The sequence below is a fragment of the Corticium candelabrum genome, chromosome 4 (genome assembly GCF_963422355.1).
Source record: "Corticium candelabrum chromosome 4, ooCorCand1.1, whole genome shotgun sequence".
Classification (NCBI taxonomy): domain Eukaryota; kingdom Metazoa; phylum Porifera; class Homoscleromorpha; order Homosclerophorida; family Plakinidae; genus Corticium; species Corticium candelabrum.
This window is the reverse complement of record NC_085088.1, coordinates 6,762,059-6,780,323: the sequence shown is the minus strand read 5'-3', so window position 1 is coordinate 6,780,323 and position 18,265 is coordinate 6,762,059. Positions and strand designations below refer to the sequence as shown.

Below are 18,265 nucleotides of genomic sequence, written 5' to 3'. Positions count from 1 at the left end.
GAAACTATCACACCTTTTATCTATGAGCTCCAGTAATGTAAAGAACTATCATACTCAGTTTTGCGTACATTAGTTTGTGATGTGTATTGACCCTATTGGGTCTCTTGAACATTCTAAATAGTTTTAGTTGTAATAGCATTCATTTATGAAAATATATGAAAAGACAGACAGACAGACAGACAGACAGACAGACAGGATCAAGTTTATTGTCAACAATCTTCACTACTACAAACAGTTATTGTTAAAATGAAATGTTCTACTTGTAGTCCGAGACTATTGCTAATGAGTAAAACACTGAATGTCTCTATCTACTCCCAAAACACTGTCATCTCCTAATGAGCGCACAGAAAGCCTTGACAGCTTCCGCAAAATCACTCTGCTGTTGCATTTTTGAAGAGTAATAGACAGTCTTTTCCTCCAGAAGGTTTTAAACTCTACCGCAATTCTTCTTCCATCAAAGCCTCTCGCCTTCTTCCCCAGTTCATTCATCAGCTCGTCAGCCTTTAAGCCCCATCTGACAGACAGGCAGCAGGCAGGCAGGCAGGCAGGTAGACAGACAGATATGGACTCACGAGACATTGTCTAGTGTTTGGAGCGACTGTCTACAGCATTTGAAGATGTCCCATCAGCGGGAACCAAGGAATCTTTACGTTAATAGCGACGACCGCCCCGACATCGTTGTCTTTGACGCTCAACAGGGTTGTGACATTGAGCTGGACATCTCGGTGGCCCACCCATGGCACTACATGTGATCTCTCGAGCAGCTCAGGAAGACGGCGCGGCCGCAGCTACCCGTGAGGTCAAGAAATCAGAAAAATACGTTAAAGAAAGGACGTCTGGGGCCTCCCCTCCAAATGCATCCCATTAGTGTTCGAACACTTCGGACGTTGGGGCTCAGAGGCAGCTCAATTCCTACACCGCCTGTCACTCCAGTCTATAGACGAAGACGGAAGAAAGAACAGTCATGAATTTAAGTTATTGTGGCGTAAATGCATGTCGGTAGCTTTGCAAAGGTGTAATGCTAGCGTAATTAGCAGAAAGTTGGCAAGACTGGGACATTCTTCATTCGCACGTAGTTAAATTATGGCGTCGGCCGTTTGGGCCAGATTAGAATGTAGTAGTATTGTTCTTTGAAAATATATGTATTGACAGACAGACAGACAGACAGACAGACAGACAGATGTGGATGAGACCCCGGATGTTGATGGCGGGTCAACGTATTTGAATCTCTTGTTCGTTATTCCTAGTTTCTCGCTTCGACTTGCTTTTCTTGCTCAATCCTTTTCGAACGTCGCTTCTCTTAGCTGTTAAGTGTTGCTTCTTTTGGGATTCTAGTCGCATGCGGTTTTTTCTTACTGATTTGGCTATGTCTCAATCATCTCAAGAAGAAGAACAATGCCCTATCTCTGATTGCGACTTCACTGGAGCTCTGAGACTTGTTTTAGATCACTTACGTCAACATCATGACTTTACCGCCATATCGTCATCGTTCATCACGAATCACGACCTCATCCAGTGTCCCAAATGCTGCTGTTGCTTCAAACGCCTTCAACAACATTATTCTAAATGTAGCAATGCCTATGGAACCTCTTCTCATCAGACCAATGCTGATTCTCAGCCACTTCCGCAAAGGAATTGCATCACCTCCAGAAGTGATGGCGAGCCTCCGGCGTCTTGCCGTACTGCTCTGTCGACGAATAGCTTCTCAAAAAAAAAACGGAAGATATCTAAAGAAGCTGAAGCTTGGGATTTGATTTCTGGTCTGTCGATTGACACCATTCTACGTGCAAAACCACCCAGAACAGTCCAAAAATATCAGCTAATCTAAGATCTACATTTCAAGCTTGCTGTGCAATCCCGCTACGTCGAATAGTCAATTGCCCTGATGATGAATGCGCTTGAAAGTTACTATTATTACTACCGAGAATGATTCTACAACCTCTAAGGAGAGGTGGAAAATCAAAGAAACGTGAAATTTTATCAATCTATGAAAAATTCTTAGACAACAAATGGGAAGAATTGCCACAGTTCAACACTCCAGACAACAAGGTTTTACATCAAAATCAAAGATCTTCACGGAAGAATGCAGCTACTCGACTAATAAGATGTGGTGAAATATCAAGAGCAGCAAAGATCCTTACGAGTCCTGGTTTAGCTCCAACATCACTTGATACCAGAGACAAGCTTGCAGCTAAGCATCCGTGTCGGTCTGGAGATCTGAATGACAACATCAGTTCGAATGAAACTTTATTTCAGTTGTCGAAAAAAGATTTGTTCAGCTCAATTCGCGGGTCTCCGCGAGGATCTGGATGCGGTCCATCAGGTTGGAGATATGAACACATTCGCCTCTTACTGGGGGCATGCCCTGTCAGGGATCATCTTTACAAAGCTTGCGCAGTCATTGCTAGGGGTCATTTACCTCATTCAATATCATCTCTTCTCTCAGCTTCCAGACTCATAGCAATACCCAAGAAAAATGGAGATGTACGGCCAATTGCTGTTGGTGAAGTTTTTCGTCGGATAACAGCTAAAGTCATATGCAATCAGCTAAAGAGCAATTTGCTGATCATTTGTCACCACTTCAGCATGGTGTGGCAGTAGAGGGAGGATCAGAAATGTTGGTTCATCACATCCAATTAGCCCTTGAATCTAATCCCAGTTGAGCATTACTCAAAACTGATATGTCAAACGCATTCAATTCCGTTAATAGATCAAACCTACTACAGCAAGTAGAGTCTTCTTTTCCTGAAATATTAAACCATGTCAAACAGATGTATGCAAATGTTGGTCATCTTGTTTACCAAATGGAAGAAGAAACAGTCCTCATCAATTCAGAAGAAGTCCACCAAGGAGACCCGTTAGGTCCAGTTCTTTTTTCCCTCACAATACATCCTGTCTTGAAGCAGTTACAACTAAAGCACAACAAAGTTCAAGTATTAGCATATCTAGATGACATTTTTCTACTTGGTGAATCCGATGCAACCGTCAATGCAGCCTTACATCTGAAGTCATCTCTTACTCCTCTTGGCTTATCAATATGTGATCAAAAATGTGAGCTGTTCACTCCTGACCCATTTAATACCAAACATTGCCCATTCCAAGTGACGAATGATGGGACTATGGTCTTAGGCATTCGAAGACATAGCTCACTCTGGTCAATCACTTTGCTCTGCTTTGTCTCAATTAGAATATCCTCAGTCAGAATGCCTTCTACTACGTCATTGCCATGTTCCCAAGTTAAACTACTTGGCTAGGTCAGTATCACCTTCTTTATTTCAGTCTACAGCTGAAATACATGACAACATGACTCGAAGAACCTTTTGTAAAATATTGGGAGTGCCATCAATAGTCGATGAACGGTGGAAACAGGCAGCACTTCCTATCAAATTAGGAGGATTTGGAATGACATCGGTCGATGCTATTGCTTCATCTGCGTTTTTAGGAGGATGGATGCATACTCTGTCAAACTTGCCTACTACGTTCCCTCACTTGACTAACGATGTATCACTCTTGCTTTCAACCGATAATGTCTCGAAGATCTTGGCCGATATTCATCAAGCTGTCGAGTCTACTGGTTGTGATGATTCCCAACATTTAAGTGAGTTTGTCAAACAACCCAAGAAATTACAACAAAATCTATCTAGTCAACTACACGAGACAAACGCAAATTCCTGCCTGGAAACTTCAATTTCACAATCAGATAGAGCTGCAGCTAAATTTAGATCAATAAGAGGTAAGGGAGCTGGGTCATGGCTGGAAGTTATTCCTACTGAAGAGATTCTTGCACTTAAACCCCACGAATTTCGTTTGGCAGCATCTCTGAGGTTGGACATGCCTGCACCTTTTGTCAACTGGAACATCCAGTGTGAATGTGGCAAGTTGGCAAATGAATATCATCTTCTTACATGCAAACATGGAGGTGGGCCTGCGTGGCAACACGATGAAATTGTAAATGCATGGAGCACTTGTCTACATGAATTAAAGATTCATTACGAGAAAGAACCTCGACATCGTTACTCTGGAAATGAGAATAGACCAGACATAGTTGTGTATGACTCTGGGTGTAGCTATGACCTTGATGTGGCTATGGCTCATCCTTTCAGCCAAGACGCTTTAAAGCAGGCAGCTTTAGAGGAAGGTTTTGCTGCAGCAAGAAGGGAGGAAAGGAAGATGATCAAATACGAAAAACAACAACTTGCTGGCAATACATCAAGCCTCAATTTCACTCCTCTGGTATTTGAACATTTTGGGACATGGGGATCAGAAGCTACCAACTATCTAAACAAACTAGCCAGAAGATCAAGGGACATTGAAGGCTATACACATGAAGCTGACTTTAGAGGTTTTTGGAGAGAAAAAATTCTCAATAACATTACAACGATGCAACGCTAGAGTCATCCTCCACAAGCTGACACGTGTCTTCCCTGGAGAAGAAGATGAGAACATACACAATAGAGACTACCAAAGTAGTTTGCATTAAACTAAAGCTGAATTCAGTAGATTTCTTGTATTTAGTGTTAGAAATGTAACGTAGAGTTTGTGTTTCAATAAATGAAATTGACAGACAGACAGACAGACAGAGGTACCGTGATTGCGAGGATCGACCTGACATAGCGATCATGGATCCAGTAACCGGAACAGACGTCGAGCTAGATGTGTCTTTGGCCCACTCATGGTGTGCCGATATCTTGTCAAGAGCAGCCCGAGAAGACGGGGCAGCAGCGGTAAGAAGGGAAGAGAGGAAAGTCGAGAAATACCAGTCGAAGGTCCTGCCGGGTGGATTATGCCTCAACTTCGTGCCTCTAGTTATGGAATACTTCGGTCGTTGGGGGAGACAAGCACTATCATTCCTGTCTCAATTATCATTCCTGTCTCAATTATCTCAACTAAGTAAAAACATCGACCTTGGTAACAGTAACCAAGATTTCAAGTGCTGCTGGAAAAGAAGATTAGCTGTAGCTCTCCAAAAGTGCAACGCAAAGGTTCTCATCCAGAAGATGAACCGCTCACGAAGCAAAGAAAATAACATTAGTAACATATATAGTGTCCAATTGCATGCAACCTAAGTTGATAATTTTTTAGAGACCCGTGTGGGTCCAATTGATATATAACGGACTTTCGCCTCAATAGCTTGTAATAGTTCATATGTATGAAATATAAAGATTTGACAGACAGACAGACAGACAGACAGACAGACAGACCCCGGATATTGATGGTGGCGGCTGAACTTTCCTGACTGTCAGCCCAACGCTTTCCCTCTTTCTATCTTTTGATATGTCTCAGCTAGAGAGCTGTCCCTATGAGTCTTGTCATGTTTCTGGCACTCTTCAGAGAGTTCTCGGTCATACTCGTCACGCTCATGACCCAAATCTTCTACCAGGCGACTTCATCTCTTGTCATAGCTTACAGCGTTGCCCCCACTGCTCCAAATGGTTTCTAAAGCTTGGGCAACACATGTCTCAATGTAGGAAGCGGCAGAGTTTTCCCGTAAGTGGCCAACGGTCATCCGCACCAGCAGACACAAGTGCGCCATCACCACCGTCACCTTCGTTGAGGAATGCATCCTCCACAGTCGTGCCAACTATGGTATCTGAGCCTCAAGATCTTTCTCAACCTACGAGTAGTATCAGCGCACTCAACCCGGAATCAACCGCTTGGCGTTTCATTCGGGACCTCCCAGTGCAGTCAATCTTAGAAGCCACGCCCCCTCGCGTTGTCCAAACGATCAATTCCTCCGTCAAGGCTCGTTTCCAGGACTGTTGTGCTATTGCCCTAAAGAAAATTCAAGATAACCCAGATGACGTTTCGGCATGGAAGCTTCTCTTTCTCATCCCTCGCATGCTTCTCCGACCTATGGTGAGAGGTGGCAAGAACGGCCTTCGAGATGTAAAGTTAGCGTATGAGAAATTTTTGAGCTGGCAATGGGAGGACCTTGTCAAACTGCAAGGCTTGCCGACCAAACGAGCTTCGTATGGAAGTGAGGAAGCCAGGATAGCAGCGGCACTAAGATTAGTGAGATGTGGTGAGTTGTCACGTGCGTCTAAGGTCCTCACTAGCACCGGATTGGCTGAATCGTCAGCGGAGACAACCGCAAAATTGGCACTAAAACATCCAAGGAGGTCAACAACAATAATAAGGGAGGCTACACCTCACCACGAGTCCATCAATTTAACTAGATCTATTCTCTTTGATGTTATCAGACGATCACCGCGTGGATCTGGAACAGGCCCGTCAGGTTGGCGCTTTGAGCATTTGAAAGTGCTAATTGAAAATGATTTCACTGCTGATTGCCTCTTCTCTGCCTGCACTGCCATCGCTCATGGGATACTTCCTGAAATAGCTACCAAGCTGTTGTCTTCTTCCCGGTTAATTGCTATCCCTAAGCCAAATGGCGATGTGAGACCCATTGCTATCGGAGAATGCATTCGCCGAGTAACCTCGAGAGCCATCTGTGTGCAAATGAAAAACAGTTTTGCCAGCTTCTTCTGCCCTATCCAGCATGGAGTTTCCACAGAGAATGGTTCAGAGTTAATTATTCACCATATTGAGCTGATGCTGGAACACAACCCTGATTGGATTGTACTGAAGTCCGATGTAAAGAATGCATTCAACTCTATCAATAGACATCACCTGCTCAACGAGCTACGCCAGTCCTTCCCTGAGCTATACAATTACGCATCACAGATGTATGGTGGATTCAACTCACTAGTCTTCATGGAGGGTGGTACAGCAGTCGCTATATCATCGGAAGAAGGCATCCACCAAGGCGACCCTCTTGGTCCAGCCTTGTTTGCCACAGCAATTCATCCAATTCTGAGGGATCTCCAGGAAAGATTTCAAGAAATTCATGTCCTAGCTTACCTTGACGACGTGTTTCTATTGGGTCATCCGGACAAAACCTTGGAAGCTTTCCAGAATCTAAAGGATATGTTCCTTTCTGGCAGTTTATCCGTCTCAGACTCCAAATGCGAGATCTTCAGTCCTTCAGGTACCATCAATACCGCTAATACTTACGTTCAAGTAACATCTGAGGGCTCAATGTTCCTCGGAACTCCCATCGGTTCTACTGCTTTTGTTGAGTCTTCTTGCTCTCAGATCGTTCAGTCAGGGTCTTCTTTGTGTGACTATCTTCCAAAATTAAATGACCCTCAAAGTGCTCTCCTGCTCCTTCGTCATTGTCACGTGCCGAAGCTAGACCATCTGGCCCGGACTGTACATCCGAATAATATTAGGAAAGCTGCTTCTATCCACGACTCTATGACGCGCGCAACATTTTCACAAGTACTAGGCTTCCCCGAGTTGGTTCTTCCATGGGAGCAAATATCACTGCCAGTACGTCTGGGTGGATTTGGTATGTCATCCCTGTCGTCCACCTTCAAACTCGGTTACGTGGCTTCATGGATACACTCACTTGCTGAGCTCCCACTTCGTTTTCCTGCTGTAATACCCATGGTTGACAACGTGGTTGACCATCAATTTGGTTCAGTTGGTGATGCTCTTGCCAAGTCCATACCTCCTGACAAGCTTTTGTCTGACTATCTGGCAAATCCTAAGAAACTTCAAAGCAGACTTTCAAATCAGTTCTTTGCAGACCAACTACAACTTTCATTAAATAACTCTGCTACGGCTAGAGATGCCTCTAGGTTATATTCCCTACAGGGAAAAGGAGCTGGAGCATGGCTAAATGCAATCCCTGCAACACAAGGTTTCGCATTCAAACCCTGCGATTTTCGCTTGGCGTCGCTTGTGAGGCTTGGATTGCCCATCTCTCTGTCACATTGGTCAGAGGCATGCAACTGCAGTGCACCACTGGATGACAGCGGATACCACCTACTCACATGCAAGACCGGTGGAGGCCCTATTTGGTCTCACGAATCAATTGCTGGGGTGTGGTCTGAGTGCCTCAGGAGCCTCCAAATCCACCATCGACGGGAGCCAAGGAACAGATATGTCACTTCAGATTGCAGGCCTGACATCGTCATGTTCGATTCTGAATCAGCTTCCAACCTCGACCTGGACATCTCTCTAGCCCACCCTTGGAGTGCGGATGCATTTCCAAGCTCTGCTGATAGAACAGGCGTCGCTGCTAAACAACGAGAGAATAGGAAGGCGGCAAAATACAGCCAACAAAAGCTCCCTGGGACTTCAGTTCTCAAAGCCATCCCCTTGGTATTCGAACATTTCGGTGCATGGGGAGAAGAGGCCAGGAACTTCTTGCGAAAGCTAGCAGCTTTCTCATCAGACGAAGTTGGTCAGCCAAACGCACCGGAATTTGTGGACTTCTGGCGTAAACGATTTTCAGTGCAGCTGCAAAAGTGCAACGCACGGGTCATTCAGAAGAAATTGAATGTGTTGTGTGGTGGGTGTCAGATTCCCGAGTCACTCAGCTCTCAATTCTTTTATCATTAGTGTACTTTTAGTTGTCTCTTTTGCCTCAGAAAATATGTATACACTTACCTATGAACACCATAAAGCATTTAGCTTTAGTCGAGTAGTTTCTGCTGTGATGTATGATAGTGTGATTGTAAGAAATAAATGATTCTTGACAGACAGACAGACAGACAGGCAGGCAGGCAGGCAGGCAGGCAGGCAGGCAGGCAGGCAGGCAGGCAGGCAGGCAGGCAGGCAGGCAGGCAGGCAGGCAGACAGACAAACAGACGGACATACTATTTACAGACAGACAGATGGATAAACAGACAAGCTGTTTATATTTTTCCAATCTGCAAGAACAACAGTATGGTGCAAAACCTACTGCAACCACCAGACACTAATTATCAAAAAATTAAAAATATTTATAGATGGTATATAAGTGCACATCTAACAGTGTGTAAACAAAAGACAGAAAGAAAGAAAAAAAAGGAAGTCATAGTTACAGTTAGTAAACTTGACTCAAACAGTGGAATGGTTGTTGCACCAGATTGCGAAAAACATGAGAGATTGTCTTGCATATCTAATGTAGGAGGATCTTAACTTGGATACAATTTTTCTATACAGTCCAAACTAAGGCTGTTTAACAGACCACAAAAGCCAATCTCTAGTGTATAGAGTCTAGATATGTTTTTCCACCATCCACGTGTTGATCATCAGGCATATGTTCAAACAGATGGACAAACAATTTACAGACACACAAACGAGCTCGACAGCCGGAGCAATCGCCGGCCGTTTCAACGCCGATCCGCTCACAAAATCCACTTGCGTTCTCTTCGCCTTCTCTTTCTCTTTCTTGTCGTACTACTCCTGCAAACGTCCTAGAGCATCAAAATAACAGCCCGAACCCCAATTTGTCTCGTCCAACGTGCGATGCTCAAAATTTGAGCCTAACTCGTCGAGTCCAAGGAAAGTGACGAGTTTTTCATAAATGCTTGGATTGCGGAAGTCTTTCCGTTTCTGTACGCTCTCGTTCAGTCGTACCGGTATATTTTTCTGTCTTTGCTTTTTCAATAAATTAGTTATCTTGGATTGTAACTCGGGTTTGCATTGTCTCGAAGGAGCCAGTGGTAGGTTGACAAGAGGTGGACGGTGGGATTTTGTCGGGTTGTCGGTGGTTGGTGCCCTGGTGAGCGGAGAGTCGCTACTGAATAGGGATGTACCTTCGATGTCATCTTGACTTGTGGAATGGTCGTTGGACTACAGAAAAACATGTTGGTGTAATACAAGGTGAAATGCAGAGTTTGAGAAGGTTTGACTTGTATGTCTCGTTGTCTGTCTGTGGCATTGATTTGTCAGCTTCCTGTCTGTCTGTCCTGCCATCATTTGTAGTGTTCAAGTGTATTATCTAGTCTGGCTATCACTAATAATTTAACTTAATAAATTAGTATAAATAAAAATAAAATTAATATAAAATTAGCAACTAGACTAATAACTAATATATTAATTTATTTATTGCGGAGCGCAGTTTTTTAATAACATTATAATTAAATATTTAATTGCCGAGCATAGCGAGGCTTCTAATCTGGGTCGCACAACAGAAGGGGCGTGGTCCTATATGGCTCTACATCGAACTCTTGTTCAGTTATGAGCCTAGAAGAAAAGGCACTTTGTAAAAGTCAGGAGACTTGGCGAGTAGCGTACTCTAAACAAATAGGACTGAACCGACTTCCGGTCTGGGGACTCTATGGCTGGCTGGCTGAAGGCACTCAAACAACTTCTAGGATGTGTTGTGTGTGTGTGTGTGTTTGTCATTTGTCATAGTCCACAGTTGGAATGCCTGTGGAAACTAACATTTCAGTTATCATTTATGGGTCTGCTTTTCCTTTTTTATTTGCACATATTAATCAAAGCTTCATTATCGTCGTATGCTATTTCATTGCTTGCATGGTCAGTCGGTTTTCTGATTATTGAAGAACATATACACCTCATACACATACACGCATACGGTAATTAACGCACTACTGGAAGTTTGATCTACACAGACGAAGTCTCCTCTATAGTGACTATAGGATAGAGTGCAAGGTACACGTGCGCGTATAGATAGTGGAATAAAACCATGTGTGCAGAGAGCAATTCATATCTACTGATAATTAATTACGCGACAATTTCCTACTGAAGTGCTTGACTGATCTGCGTAGACAATAGCGCAAGCAACTGGACACTCATTGTCAAGCGACTTCAGAAAATGACATTACCCTATCTCTAAGAGAAGGGCAGTTGCATTCTCGTGGACTACATGATTCTTGAGTCTCAAATAGTGAGTCAGGGGATCGCGCCGCAGTGTCTAGTGCGAGGACAGTTCTGATTGGACAGCGAAGCTTCCGTTCAGGCGCGTAATAACAGTTCGATCCGATCAACTTCAGAAGAATTCCAAAAATTGAATAGATGAAGGTTGTGATGCCAATCATGGCAGCAGTTCGGTCTACATCTCTAACAAATAAACATAATGTTAGGGTTCCTTCTCGAAAACTTGCAATTAGCTATTAATATTGAAAAATAGTTGACCCACGGCGCTCAGTCACGAATTCGATTTCACTGAAATTGAAATGCGGCCGTCAGGTACAAATTTACCCGACATCTATTCTTTCATCACTTTCAGCTGAACGATGATGTCAGACAGTGGTGCGGTAGACAGCTCACTAGATAACTTTTGCTTGTTGTCATCATCATCATCATCATCATCATCATCATCATCATCATCCTTTAATACAAGTTACTGTCATTCTAGAAACTAATGATAGCATTCTCGATATGGGCGAGAGCGATCTCGACGTGATCGAGGGCGGTGTCGTCGACCAGGCTAAAGAAACGTGCACCGGTGTCGTCGACAGCGGTGTCGAGGCTAGAGGCAGAGGCAGAGGCAGAGGAAGAGGCAGAGGAAGAGGCAGAGGAAGAGGCAGAGGCAGAGGCAGAGGCAGAGGCAGAGGCGGCAGAGGCAGAGGCGGCAGAGGCAGAGGCGGCAGAGGCAGAGGAGCAGTGAGAGGCAGCGACAGAGGATTCTACCCGTACGCACCACCGTATGTTCAGTATAGCTCTATGTACGCATGAACATCTACGATATGATACTAACAAGTATTTCGTGATTGATGTAGATTTAATCAAGCAAATTTGAATTACTGCGACCTGTCCTACCACACACATTATCATAACCATTCACAAGATAATTTTACAACAGTTCAATTACAACATCAAGTGAAACAACTAACTGATCTAGTAGTAGCCATGGAAAAAAATTAATTAGTATATCTATCTCTCTATATAACAGGGGCGTCAGAACTGATCGGTTTGGTCCGTCCCGGGACGGACCAATATTCAGAAAGTCAACTTTTGCAAGCTGCATAGTGGCACAAACTTCCGGTTCAAGGCATAGGTGGTTAAATAAATGTGGCAATAAATCATTTATCACTTTTTATTCATTAGTCCCTTTCTTGACAAGAAGGACATGAAAAATTAAACAATAAATGACAAGCAATCTTGCCTCGATGTACAGACAATCTAGACCCACGTGATAGTCACACCTATCGCTCGTCATGGCAGTCTGCAGTTCCCGTGAATCCGGTGTACTTCCGGCCAAGTTTCATCCTCCGAAGTCATTCAAGTGTCCTAATCGCACTTTTGGGTCGACGGGAAAGACACGATCCTTCAGACGAGAGTGGTGTGAAGAGTATGATTGGCTACACTACAACGTTCACATGAATGCTGCCTTCTGCCACATCTGCATGACAGCTGAGCATGAATAAAGGCTTTTGGCAAGCACCAAGAGAGACGCTGCATTCATTAGTAAAGGATTCTTACTGGAGGGATGGGACGGCGGCTTTCAAGAAACATGTGACCAGCACCTGCCATAGGGAGGCCATGTGCGGCATGATTTCCCAGGACTATGGTCTTGATGTTGGAGAGTTACTCAGCACTCAGCACAAGAACGAAAAAAGCGGTGAACAGGGCCAAGTTCAGAAGGGTTCTACAAATCTGCGTTTCCTTGCTCACCAAGGTTTGGCTTTTAGAGGACAAGGACCGGTACAGAAAGTAACTTAACTCAGCTTATGTGTTTGCGAGCATTCGACTGCCCTGAAGTCGTAGAGTGGATAAATAAAAAGACAAATAAGTATATGTCTGCTGAAATTCAGAATGAGTGCCTCCAGTTGATGGCCTTGAACATCCCTCGCGAAAGTTGCAGCAGCATTTCGAAGAATGGCTTCTACACCATCATGGCTGACGAATGCACAGACGAGTCTAATAAAGAGCAGTTTACAATCTGAATTAGATGGATGAATGAAAAGCTGGTTGACCATGAGAATATGATTGGTCTGTACAATGTGGATGCCATCGATGCTAATTGTCTGGTTGCAGCTATTCGAGATGTGCTTTTACGTACATGCTTGAAGTTATCACACTGCCGGGGGCAATTTTACGATGGTGCTTCAAACATGACAGGAAGAAGATCGGGTGTTGTAACTCAACTCCAGGCTGAGGAAAGTCGAGCTGTGCTCACCCATTGCTATGGGCATTCACTAAATCTGGCAATAGGAGACACAGTAAAGCAATTGAAGGTGTGCAGAGATGCTTTGGATGTTGCATTCGAAATCAGTAAGCTGATTCGATTTTCAACTAAGAGGAATTCGGCACTTGACAGCATAAGGGTGGAAAACCCAACAGATAACGAAGGACCGAATGTGGGAATCAGAGCGTTTTGTCCTACTAGGTGGACTGTTCGTGGAGAGGCCATTCAGAGCATTATAGACAACTATAGTATTCTCAATCAGCTTTGGGATAAGACTTTAGAAACAAAGCTTGATCCAGATGTCAAGGGCAGGATCATTGGTGTTCAAACTCAAATGTCACAATTCAATCTTTTCTTCGGGCTGCATCTCTGCAAGAAAATATTGAAGATCACAGATAACCTCAGTCAAACGCTTCAGAGCCAATCAATGTCTGCAGCAGAAGGCCAAGATATAGCTCAACTGTCCGTACAAATTTTAGAGAGCATGTGGACAGATGAAAGCTTTGCTTGTTCTTTGAGCTTTCAGAGAGTCTTGTGAGAGCTCCAGCGTTAGTGAGCCCGTTCTTCCACGTAAAAGAAAAGTTCCTGGTCGATTTCAAGTTGGAATGGGCGAAGCAGTCTACAGTGCCACGGTTGAAGAATACTATCGACTTCAGTACTATGAATGCCTTGATCTGGCAATTTCTGGCATTAGGGATCGCTTTAGGCAGCCGGGTTATGCCACATACAGTAACCTCGAAAGTCTTCTTATCAATGCTGCCAACAAGAGCGATTATGGTGCTTATTTTCAGCAAGTAACCTCATTTTATAAGGATGATATCAATCCTGTACAACTTGATGCACAGTTCCAGAATCTTGGCACGTGGTTTTCAACAGATAAGCCACGTCGGGTTTCATTGCAAGGTTGCCTCCAGTACCTGAGAAGCCTTTCGGATGCCCAAAGATCATTTTAGTGAAGTGTGCTCCCTAGCTTGCCTTATTCTAGTAAAGCCTTCAACCAATGCCACCAGTGAGCGTAGCTTTTCTGCTATGAGACGGCTCGGAGCACCATGAAGTAGCCTAGGCTAAATCATGTTATGCTGTTGCATATGCACAAAGAGAGACTTGATCGTTTAGACTTAGATATCATTGACAACGAGTTTGTGAGTGGCAGCGAACACCGCCTCCGCATCTTTAGTAATTTTAAGACTAAGAGGTTATGCGGGTGAAAGTAAGTTATACATGTGGCGATTTTGCTTTTAGTTGGCAATGGAATTAGTGTATTACAAGTATGGCCACGCCTATCTAGCGCGCGTTAAGACGGACAAATGTGATTTTGCTTCCGACGCCCGACCTTTTTGGCGAGCAGCTCCAAAAAAAGCGAAAGCGAAAGCCCTGCTGATGTTCGAACAGGCTACAAGTTACTAAAGTAGAAACGCCACTCTACCTCTATTGCACTTACCGGAAGTATGAGCCTTTGCGCATGCTTAATTAACTTGCTGACAGTTCTAAGCGTTCGTTTGCTAGCAAGAGTTCCAAAAGTTATGGCAGCTCCAGTTCTAGAACTAAAACTAGTATTCGAAATTACTAAACCAAGGCTGTTCATAGAAACGATTGGACATCTAGAGATGCTGGATTGCTTACACTGATCCGCTGACGCGGGACAAATGTTTTCAAACCTAGTGGGCCCACCAATATAGGGTAAAGTCGCCTAACCGTGGACACCGCCTATAGGTGGACAGTTCAAGTTTCACCTCTTACCACCGAACGAATTGGCCATCAACCACGATGCGGTTTGTTGTAGTACCAAGCACTGCATCTTACCTTCTCGGGATAGGACGCTCTCCCAGTTGACGCCACGTTTTCTCACTCCTTCCCGTATGTTTATGCAGTAGCCTCGACTATCCTGGCAATGCAAAATTGTAAGAATCGTGCAGCGTCACATACTCAACGAAAGCAATCGCTGTTGTACGTTGGTCGCACAGCCTATGCCTTACTCTATCTTGAGAGTAAGTGTACCATGCAGATTTCTTTATTCACCTCTATGAGCAGCTAAAGTACAATCAGGGTAGGTCAAAAAGTGGGCGGGCCTGGGCAGTGGCGTAGCCAGGCATCTATTTTACCGGGCATATGCCCGGGCAACTTTTTGCTTTGCCCGCGTATTTTAGGTGACATAAATTCAAGTTCAACGCATTTCTATAAACAGTCGGGAACACCGTGATAGAGGAGTCCCGCCCACGGAACTGTCCCGGATGCCGACTAATATCAATTCTCAGCGTCTGATTCGTTGAATTCGCTCAATGCAGGAGAAGATGGATGCGTCAGAGTCTAACGCTAAGCGTAGAAAGCGAAAGCGACATACTGTGACTCTGAATGACTTTTGGGGACCCAAAAGGTATCATTTCTCGTAGATACCAGTGTAATGATTTGGTGTACTTGTAGAAAATGTTTGTGGTTAATTAGAATTGAAAACGGTGACAAAACGGGCGATTCAGACGATATGCCTAACAAAATTCAGCAAGCCATACCTGAAAGCGCTGAGTCTGCCTACGAAGCCCCGGATGATTCTGGTTCTGGAGAAGACATGGCAAATACCGAGCCTGGTAATGCTAGGAGTACTGTGTGTTCAACATCTTTGGAGATCATATCAAGTACATATGTACATATTCTTTCCAGGCATTCATGATTGATTTATGTTGTGTTCTCTACAGAGTTGGACATTTCCACGAGGTTTCAGAGCGGCCCTTCCCAACCGGTCTGTCAGTTTCCTTCTAAAAATTTTGGAAAGGGAAAACACTCATGTAGAAGATCGTTTGTTGCCACCTGGTACACAACATATCCATGGTTGGAATACTCGATAAAATTTGACCGAGCCTACTGCTTTGCCTGTCGTCATTACTGCCTTGGCAGTGCAAGCGGCCGTGCCGACACAGCGTTTACCAGTATAGGTTTCGGCGACTGGAAGCATGGTACTGGTAATAAAGGAGCATTTCTGATCCATGCCAGTTCGGCACATCACAGGAATGCTATGGCAGAATGGCATGAGCGGCGACTGGATGACTGTAACAGCCAGCGTCGACGAGTTGAAGACCTCTTTGCAGAAGAAGATGAACGCGTTGTTCTTTCTAACAGACACTATTTAAAATGTCTGGCGGAGGTTATCCTCTTGTGTGCTAAACAGAATCTTGCACTTCGTGGGCACGATGAATCGGAGGAGTCATCGAATCCAGGCAATTTTTTGGCTGTATTTGAGCTTCTTGCAAGGCATGATCACGAATTGTTCAAACGAATTGAAACGCTCCCCGGTAACGTAAGTTATAAGTCTCCAGAGATTCAAAACGCTTTGATCCAGTTGATGGCTGATATGGTACGAGAGAAAATATGCAGTGAAGTACAAAGGAGTGGCTATTTTTGTCTTATTTGCGACGAAAGTAAAGATGTAGCAAAGAATGAACAGCTTGCAGTTGTTCTGCGCTATGTTCTAGACGGGACTGTTCATGAGCGGTTTATATCTTTCACACCTCTTGGCAACCTTGCAGCAGACGGGATAGCAGAGGAGATCTGTCAAGTGTTGACAAGGAACAAACTTACCTTGCAGAACTGCATTGCTCAAACCTACGATGGTGCTAGTGTCATGAGCGGAAAGCACACCGGCGTTCAGAAGAGAATCAGAGACATTGCTCCGAAAGCCGTCTACACGCATTGCTACGCACATAGGCTGAACCTTGTTGTCGTTGATTCTGTAAAGTCCGTCTCCTCGGCGAGTGTGTTCTTTGACGTCCTTCAGAGGCTGTACGTCTTTGTTTCATCTTCTGCTGTTCACCCAATTTTCTTAGAAGCTCAAAAACGTCACTATCCGCAACGTTGTGAGAGCGTCACGCTGAAGAGACTTTCAGACACACGATGGACCTGTCGAATAGACTCTATACGAGCAATGCTTAAATCCTTTACAGCAGTAGTCGATGCCTTATCCTCTTTGACAAATGCTAGCAACAGCGAAAGAGCCATTTTAGCTGCAGGTCTATTGTCACGAGTGAAATCGTTAGAGTTTACCTCAAACTTGGTTATTTTCGAAAAGCTGCTGACTATTACAAAAAATCTGTCCGATCAGTTGCAAGCTGAAGATTTAGATCTGTCTGGAGCCGTTGATTTGTTAGAGACTGTGATAGAGCAATTGGTGGAGACCAGGGAATCCGGGTGGGACGATACATGGCAGCAAATTCTTCACTTGGCACAAACCTGCAGCGTTAATATGGATGTTTCTGATGGATCACGCAGTCGTGGTGATCCTGGACTTGTTACCGGTCGTCGCACTCGGAAACAAAAGGAAATTACTGATTGCGTTTTAACAGAGACTACTGGGCAGCGATTAACTGATTATTTCACCAACGATCAAGATCCCCTGGATGACGTGGCAAGAACGAAAATTCATTTACGACGAAAGCTTTTCTTACCGGTGATAGACCAAATGCTGCAGGAACTGGAATCAAGATTCAGCAACGATGGACGATCCCTTATGAAGTCAATTCAGGCTTGTAGTCCACAGTCCCGAAACTTCCTTCAAGCAGACGCCATTAATGCCTTAGTGGTACATTACGACATAAACCGTGAGGAAATTGGTTATGAAACTCATCAGGCAAGAAAATTTCTTAATGCATCTATGTGTGAAATGAAGTCTATCGCCGACGTCATTAGAGTTCTTACGCCGGTCAAAGCAGCTTTTCCGCATCTTATATCTGCCTTGCAGATAGCGTTGACTGTTGGGGTGACATCTGCCTCATGTGAGAGAACTTTCTCTAGTTTGAAGAGGCTGAAGACTTACACGAGACAATCGATGCTGCAAAGCCGAATGAACAGTCTAGCGATTTTGACCATAGAGAAAGATGTAGTTGAAACGTTAGATTTAGAGAGGGTAGTTACGAAATTTGCAAGTTTAGAATTTGGAAGATGCCGAAGATTAAGTCTAGTTAGCAAAAGCACAAAATTTTAGTGCTCTATAGAACAGCTTGTATTCTAACTGAGCTAATTATGAGTACATGATTAGGTTTTGTTCGATTGGTTTGTGAAATTGATGGATATGGGCAATGCCCGGTCAGTCCCTAAGGGCATGGCTACGCCACTGGCCTGGGAAGTTGCACAGTAGCACCTTCTAAACGTTCCTCCAGCAAGTTTTCAAATCTACCGTACACTTACTGCCGTTGTAGCTGCAGTTGATGAGACAGTACGGATTCAAGAGAAGAGCGAATAACTGCAGCCCTAGCTGCTGTAGACGTTAGCTGCAGAGAAGCTGCAAACAGGTTTGGTCTGTCCAAAAGTACAGTGCATAAACATCGCACAGGGCATTACCAAACAGCG

The 18,265-nt window shown here is 44.2% G+C and overlaps 1 protein-coding gene across 1 annotated transcript; it reads left to right on the top strand.

Annotated features, from left to right (window-relative positions):
- The first annotated feature begins 15,012 nt into the window (after positions 1–15,012).
- LOC134179045 (zinc finger MYM-type protein 1-like) lies at positions 15,013–17,965 on the top strand. The gene is made up of 3 exons (XM_062645947.1): positions 15,013–15,305; positions 15,374–15,561; positions 15,622–17,965. Exons 1-3 carry the CDS (start codon positions 15,211–15,213, stop codon positions 17,898–17,900), a joined length of 2,562 nt encoding a protein of 853 aa, XP_062501931.1. The 5' UTR covers positions 15,013–15,210; the 3' UTR covers positions 17,901–17,965.
- Positions 17,966–18,265: the final 300 nt, after the last annotated feature.

What these genes read in the sequence shown, in the direction of transcription:
- LOC134179045 (XM_062645947.1), top strand. Translation starts at nt 15,211, where the DNA reads ATGCAGGAGAAGATGGATGCGTCAGAGTCTAACGCTAAGCGTAGAAAG. An exon ending in GACTTTTGGGGACCCAAAAG is followed by an intron (nt 15,306 to 15,373) that starts GTATCATTTCTC and finishes GTGGTTAATTAG; the next exon opens with AATTGAAAACGGTGACAAAA. An exon ending in ATCTTTGGAGATCATATCAA is followed by an intron (nt 15,562 to 15,621) that starts GTACATATGTAC and finishes TGTTCTCTACAG; the next exon opens with AGTTGGACATTTCCACGAGG.